The following is a 7816-nucleotide window of genomic DNA, read 5'->3' on the forward strand; positions in this document are numbered from 1 at the left end:
TTGAAATTCTGTGAGTCGCCACATTTTTCCACCTTGATACACTTATGAATGAAAGAGCACATATCATTCTAAAATTCATGTGAGAGGTGCTTGATAATTCCAAAATATTGTTTTGACTTAACACTCACAGCTGCTTCTTGATTGGATGCATTGAATGATCTTGCTACCTTTTCAGGTAAGGGCTCGTTGTTTACAAATACCTTAAATCAGATCTATTTTGCATAACCACGAATTTTTTACCCCTACTGAGCAAAGAAAAGGAGACTTACCTCTGGGTTCTTTGCTAGACCCTTCATGAATGCCAAGTATATGCACTTGGTTCAAGTTATCCAGGTTATCAACTTTATTGCTCATTTTTTGAATTTTTGATACTATCTACACTCTGGTCAATTCTGAGGGAGCTGGAACCTCTTGAGGATCCTTCTTTGCACATCTTGTCAACATTTTTCCTATGTCACTGACATTATCCTTCCTCTTTTACATGTTGAACACATTGCTCACCATATCCGGATCCATCATACAGCACTTTTTTTGCTCCCAAAATCTCATCTTTTTCAAAAAACTGAATGCACAATTTAATTAGTGAGTCAGATTTTACACCAGTCTCCATTGAGTAATATAAGTACTTCAGCACTGCGTTATGCAATAATTTGCACCTCATTATACAGCCAAGAGAATGTCAGTTTCCAGTCCCAAGTCAATATCATAAGGACCAGATACCAATAAGCAAAGAAAGCATATTTACTTGCTACCTGATCCCTGCAGTTTAAGAGAGAAACCACTCCTGGCAGGCACAACAGCCCTTGCAACAAAAAAAACTCCATTCTTCTGCTCGCTTATAAGTAAAATTGAAATATATTCAAGTTATTAAGTCCTTGTATGGAAACCTTTGTACTTAATAAATCAATAAGTCTCAAGAGAATTTGCACTCAAATATCAAAACTATCAATTAGCTATCATAATTGGGTTATGAAAATAACCCAATTATGAATGAATTTTCAATAAAGGTCCATAGGGAAATCACACAAGTTTAAGCTTACTGCTGTATGAATATAGGTTATATATATATATATATATATATATATATATATATATATATATATATACTAAAATTGGCCAATGGCATAATTTGGGACCATTGTCCCTGTAGCTACATGGATCATATTCAGCCTGGAGGCACTATGCCAAAATCTCTTGATAACCCTGAAGCTTGTAAGAGGTTTTTGGATAGTTTTTGTCCTGACTTGGCGGGAATAAGTGAGCTAAGAAAGTTGAAACAGGAGTGGAAACTGTACATCAAATCTAAATCATCTGCTGAGAAAATTGTTGAGAAAATCAAAGCTAGTAAGCCTGAAGTTGCTGCCATGCTCAAAGAGAAACTGTTTTTTGCCATACTGAATCAGGTTCTACTTAACATGACTGATACAGAAGTAGAATCCCTTGTTCCATGTGCAATAGTAATTGGTAACTTTGAGTGTTCCAAAGTGTTTAAGCTGTAGCCAGCATAGCAGGCTGACACCTATTTGTGGTTGCTGTGGTGCTTCTGAAAACACCACAAAGAATAATAGGTGCACAAAAGATATGTTCAGCAATTTGTTCAAAAAGAAAGGCTATACATGCTACAGTGTAAGATGTCCAGCTAATAAGGTAATAAACAATACTAAACCCCCCATCAAAATTACTTTAAAACCTGCCCACTCAAGGGGCAATGAAGAAATAAACCAAGGATACTTCATCTCTTATGCAATTGTCTCATGGAATTTAAATGGAAATTTGGTAGTTTTTCATAGTGTTCTTGGTTGCTGCATGCTGCTCTCAGTCTTGTGGCCGGCCTTGTGGTGGTCTATCAACCTTTGTGAAGTCATGTTTTTCTTTGTCAATTTTTAATTCAGTTAGTGACTTTTTGGCAATTAAAATCCAGAATTTTGTTGTACTAAGCATAATATCTTATTTTGATTGAAAGTAAGGAGCAACATTAAAACTCAAAACAAACAGAAATTATTCTGGATATGAAGGGTTCCCCCCCCTCTCAAAACCTTGCTATTCATAATGAGGTTTTTTAGTTCTTTTAAAAAAGCTTCATATTCTAATTAAACAGCCTTTGTGTTTCAAGAGTTGTTCATTAAAACTTCGGACAAACAGTCGAACTTTAGCATAAAGAACAAAGTATTGAGGAGGAGGGCAACCCCTTCATATATGGAATAATTTCTGTTTGTTTTGAGTTTTAATATTACTAATTACTTTTGGTTAAAAGTTTTCTTTGTTTAATTCCTGATTGTTTTTCAAATAATACCAGTAAATCTGGCTCACCCTCCATGAAAAAATTCCTCCCCTCACAAAAAACTCCTCTGTTGAAAGTTTCTCTCACATAAAATACATCTCCATCTAAAATTCCCTTTGGAAAATTCCCTCATTGCTGAAAATACCCCCCCCTCCCTGTGAAATTTCTTACAGATATTTCAGCCAGAAAAAATTCTCTTTGCCATGCTTTCATTTGGAAAATACATTAATATCAAATGGTTTTTCTGGTTATCCAGGAAATCAGCCCTTCCAGGGAAATGTTTTCCCAGAGATCCAAACCTGTTAACTGTTTTCCCTAGAGCATCTCCAGAATTAGAGAAAGACCAAAAAAGAGAAAGCAAAACCAACTTTCTCAGAATTAGAGAAAGGTTAAGAAGAGAAAGTAAAACAAAAAAAAGAATTTATAAAATTCTTTTTTTTATAAAAAAAATTCACTAGAAAGCTCAACCATAGAAACCCACCCCAAGAACAGAATTTGACCACCTGGGAGAATGTCTGTGTACTTCTCAATGACAAATACTCTACACAAACAATAGGTAAATTTTATAACTTACAGTCATTTCCCCATGTGCTGTGGAAGGTCACATTACCCATAAAAGGATAGTTATTGGATCTTTAAACTATGCTGAACAAAATGACTATCTCAAAGTTTTTATTGGACACCTTTGGGAGGAAAGGGGACTTGTTGCCCTCTAATTTTGGTAAAATTATAGCAGTTCATATAACTGGATTACCAATAAAGTGAATATATCACTTGGTGCCTTTTTTATGTTCTTTACAAATATAATAACTGCTTCTGCTGTAAATTCAAATTTAAGCACATTGGACTGTAAAATTTCATAAGAATCCCCCTAAACCACAGTTTATTGCTGGAGCAGCTAGATGTCCAACCCGCATTGCTGTTTCTGACCTCTCTTTAATCTTAAAGGAAATTATAAATAAACTTAAAACCTACTGTTCTGGTATAAAAAGATTTTCAAATTTTAATCCATATTGGAGTGTTAATAATTCACTGCAGGTGATAGACTCTTTAACAATGATTTCAGCTAAAAGAATTGAGTCTTTTGATTTTGTGACAATGTATACTAATTTATCATTTAATGTAGTGTTAAATAATTTAAAAACGGTTATCAAGAAATCTTTCCTCTTATCTAGTAAGAGGTTCTTAAAAATAAACACTTATAATAAAAAAGCTATATGGACAAACTGCTTTAAGACTACAGTTAACTTGAGATGTTACAGCTTAGACATGATTTTTGATTTATTAGAATTTATTTTATATAATACTCATATAAGATTTAATGGTAATATTGTACAAGCAAATTGTGGGAATTCCTATGGGGGGGGGGAATGCCAGGACACTTATAGCTGACTTGTTTTTAAGTCAACTCGAATATAAATATATGATGGATAAGAATATCCAAATAATTTAAAACATGTTATGTCAAATAATAAAAGATATTTAGATGATGTTTTGGCTTTAAATTGTAAGGAATTCATTGATATTTCTAAAAATATATATCCATCAGAGCTTACTCTTGAACCTAGTCATGGCACTGATCTAGAAGATCATTTCTTAGATTTGAATATTAATATTTCTGATAATAATAAATTAAGTTTTAAAATGTATAATAAAACAGATGATTTTGATTTTAAAGTGATTAATTTCCTGTTCCCTGAAAGTAATATACACTCAAATATCACATATTCAGCATTTTATTCACAGTTACTTAGATATGCAAGGATTTGTAGTAATTATATTGATTTTAAAAATAGATGTAAAATTTTAAGCCAAAAATTGATTTTATGAGGTTTTTCTGCAAATAAATTAACTTGGCAATTTAAAAAATTTAGTTTTCATAATGACAAACTTTTAAATAAATACCAAAAGAATTATCTTGAAATACTTAGCAAAATCTTTGGTTGATTTTCCTTGTTACTGAGTTTGGTGTGTCCCAAATTTTTGACAGTGGATTTCTGGAGGATTTTGCATATCTTGTTGTTTCAAATGGTCTTATTTTACATTCATTTCCTAGATTTTTATCTAGGTCACATTTACATTAATAGAGGAATTTTGACATAGTGAAAAATTTTGAATAATCGATTTTAGTTTTAATATAGATTGTGAATCGGTAACTTAAATACACAAGAGCCAGAACTAAGGTAGGATAAGCTTGTTTTGGTTTACTTGGTTGTTCTACATTTGTTTTTTTCATAGGCATATATTTTGGGGGTGATACCTAACATGGGGATACAATGGTGAACTTATGGTAGGCATGCCACTTGCCTGGGTAGGGAATTTAAAGTGCCAAAACCCTATAGGCAAGTGTGTATTCTCCTGATGAGCCCTGTGTTGGGTTGTTGCCTCTGATTTATTTGTCTTTTTTTATTTTTCATATTTGCTAGATGATAACTTAGACTTACTTATGACATGACTGCCTGTTCATGGATTATTCTTTATGGTTGACTGTGTATAGCTATGCTGCTTGACCTATGTGATTGTATGGATGAGTAGGGTTAAGGCCTCATTAAAGTACTGATTTATATTAATTACTAATGTAGGAAAACAATATTCCTTTTCTCCTTCTGTCTTTTTTTTGTGCTGTTGCATTGGTGATTTCTTTTTTTATTATATATATATATATATATATATATATATATATATATATATATATATATATATATATATATATATAGGCCTATATATATATATATATATATATATACAGAATCTGTATAAAAAGACAATGGTAAAATTCTAGTTAATTGACTTCTTGCTATCTCAGAAAGGGTTTAGGTTAGGAAAATAAAACTTTCAGGGATGAATCTACAGGCTAAAGTATGTCCCAGGAAGCTATTTTGAAGCAACTACATCCACTCCTTCTCCCTCTAGAGGGCCCTGACCTTTGATGACCTTTAAAAATATGTGTGTTATAAAAGTGAAACCTTGCAAAATAGATCTTCTGCTTAATTGAAGTACAACAAAATTGTTTTCAGCTTCATAGCTTTGCTCAATTGCATTTTATGAAGTTTTAAAGATATGCAAATACATTTCCTAAATTTTGAAAAAAAAAACATTGATATGGCTAAAAATTCTACTCAAATAACAGGAATTGCATTTTCAGAACTAAAGGCAGAGAAAAAGCAATTAGTAACTGAAAATTAAGGTAAAATGTTGTTTTGTCAAAATTTCAATAGGTCATGTAGACAAATTTCAGTGCCCTCTAGAGGGGGAAGGAGTAGAGGTGGGTACTTAAAATACCTTCCCGGGACATACTTTAGCCTGTAGACCTGTCCCTGAAAGTTTCATTTTCCTAACCTAAACCCTTTCCAAGATAGCAAGAAGTCAATTAACTAGAATTTTACCAAAGACAATTTTTTTATGTCTCATGATATAAGAATATAGTTTTTTAGAAATTTGGTTATACTATTGAGTCAAGGTGCTCCTTCTTTAAAGTCTGTTACCACAAACTGTTTGAAAAATGAAACAAATATCCCAAGAGTAGGCATAATGTTTGGAAGCAAAGTTAAATAGGATCTACATTAAAGTACAGGCTATCCTATGAACAAACCAACCTGCAGTTTATAAAAGCCACAATTTTAAGGTAAGAACCTCACTCTGTCATTGAATAGCAATGGCAAGCAAAATCAAAAAACTTCTTAGCAACTCTAAATTAAAGCTAGGCCTATTCTAGTCGAATTTCTTTTACTTTAGCCTATTTGCCCCTTCTATCTTTGTGTTTGTTAACTTGAATCTTTACCAAATATAAAGACTTCATTCAGATTCATGTCTGCGAAAAACACCTATGTTTGAGAAAACAATCTAATGAACATTTCAATCATTAATATGGATTGTATTACATACATTCGAGTTTGGGTGCCTGAAAAAACGGATTGCTAATTCAAATTTTTTGCCAAAATTGCCCATTCAAATTTCGATTGTGTCTTATCAGCCATTATTTGGCCTGAAATACGATAATCGCCGTTGTATGTGATTCTGATCAAATGTTTACCAAAATTATCGTCAGTGCTCATGAGCTTCGACTTCTCCAATAAATCGAACTATTCATTACATCTGAATTGCTTATACGTTAAAACGAATGGATATTTAAAGTTGATTTTGAACACAAAAGCTATTTAGACTCTATATATATGCTAAGTCTATCATCTGTCTTAGCTTTTGCGAAAAAAGATTTTTCTCACAAAAGCTAAGAGTTGAGATTGTGGAAATTTTATTTAGATGGGGGGGGGGTACTGAAGCTTGAAAAGTGTATTTTTTGTAAACATCGTTTTTTGTCTTGAGTTTTATCGTTTTTATGCTCAAATTTTCTAACTCTCTATGAGCCTTTAGATAAATATAAAGAATGTTAAAGAGCTGAGGTAGAATTAGTCTGTAATCACCTTTCATTACCACCAAAATATTTGGAGTAAGTATTTAATATGGATTCCGCGTGGTAATAGCCCACCTCTTGCTACAGATTATTTTTAAGTGCAACTTAAAATATTAAATTTATATACTAACCGGCGCAAAAGATAAAAAGGAGGTTTGAGGGCTGTCATGAATGCCACCATGATATTTTTCATGGGAGAAGGAGAGAAAGCACTACCATGGGCATTGTTATCCAGTTAGTTGATATTACGAACAATTTTTCATAATGTGGGGGTTTTGTAAAACCTAAAAACAGATAGTGTCTTTATAATTAACTCAACATTTAACTGATATTTTCAATTTAATACCATTAGCTGCTCCTGAAATATTGCAAATATGTAATTTTTATAAATTGGATACACTATGTATCTTGGTTTACTTCAGCATCTCTCTCAACATTCCATGATAGCTTAAATTAACCCTTTAAGTACTGAATTATGAAATCGATAGGAAAAAAAATATTTGAAAAATGTGTCTAGATGAAAAAAAAATCACTGAACTCGAATATGGAGTCACATTTACGGTATCTGGTTCAGGCTTCGAGATCCGTCATGTTCTTTTGAAAGGACATCCGTCCTTAGTGGAGTATTTTTTTAAAATAATGTAATGTATTTTTGTATCAGACAAAACTAGGAACTACAACAAAAGTAAACAAGAGCTAAGAGCTCATATGGCACTTGTGACGAGGCATGAAGAGCTAAGAACCAAGAGATCATATGGTATGAGCTCTAACAAAATTCTGTGAATCAATAGAATGATTTAAAAAGGAGAATAAGAGGCTTAATGCCGGTCAAGATTTAAAATAAGAGCTCTGAGTCACGATGTCCTTCTAAATATCAAAATTCATTAAGATCCGATCACCCACTCGTAAGTTATAAATACCTATTTTTTTCTAATTTTTCCTCTCCCTTTAGCCCCCCAAATGGTCGAATCTGAGAAAACGACTTTATCAAGTCAAATTGTGCAGCTCCCTGACACACCTACCTATTTTCATCGTCCTAGCACGTCCAGAAGCACCAAACTCGCCAAATCACTGAGGCCCTCCCCCAACTCACTGAAAGAGAGTGAATCCAGTACGATTCTGTC

General features: G+C 32.7%; 1 protein-coding gene across 2 annotated transcripts in view; it reads right to left on the reverse strand.

Moving 5' to 3' along the window:
* LOC136030340 (cyclin-K-like) overlaps positions 1-6297 on the reverse strand; it is a 51255-nt gene extending 44958 nt beyond the window's left edge. The window contains exon 1 of one of the 2 annotated variants that reach the window (XM_065709257.1): positions 6167-6297. In XM_065709257.1, the coding sequence (XP_065565329.1) occupies positions 6167-6229 (63 nt within the window). In that variant the 5' untranslated portion in view covers positions 6230-6297. Of the gene's footprint in view, positions 1-6062; positions 6096-6166 lie in introns of those variants that run through there. The other variant, XM_065709258.1, reaches the window with a different exon arrangement.
* Positions 6298-7816: the final 1519 nt, after the last annotated feature.

The sequence above is a fragment of the Artemia franciscana genome, chromosome 8, assembly GCF_032884065.1.
Source record: "Artemia franciscana chromosome 8, ASM3288406v1, whole genome shotgun sequence".
Classification (NCBI taxonomy): Eukaryota; Metazoa; Arthropoda; class Branchiopoda; order Anostraca; family Artemiidae; genus Artemia; species Artemia franciscana.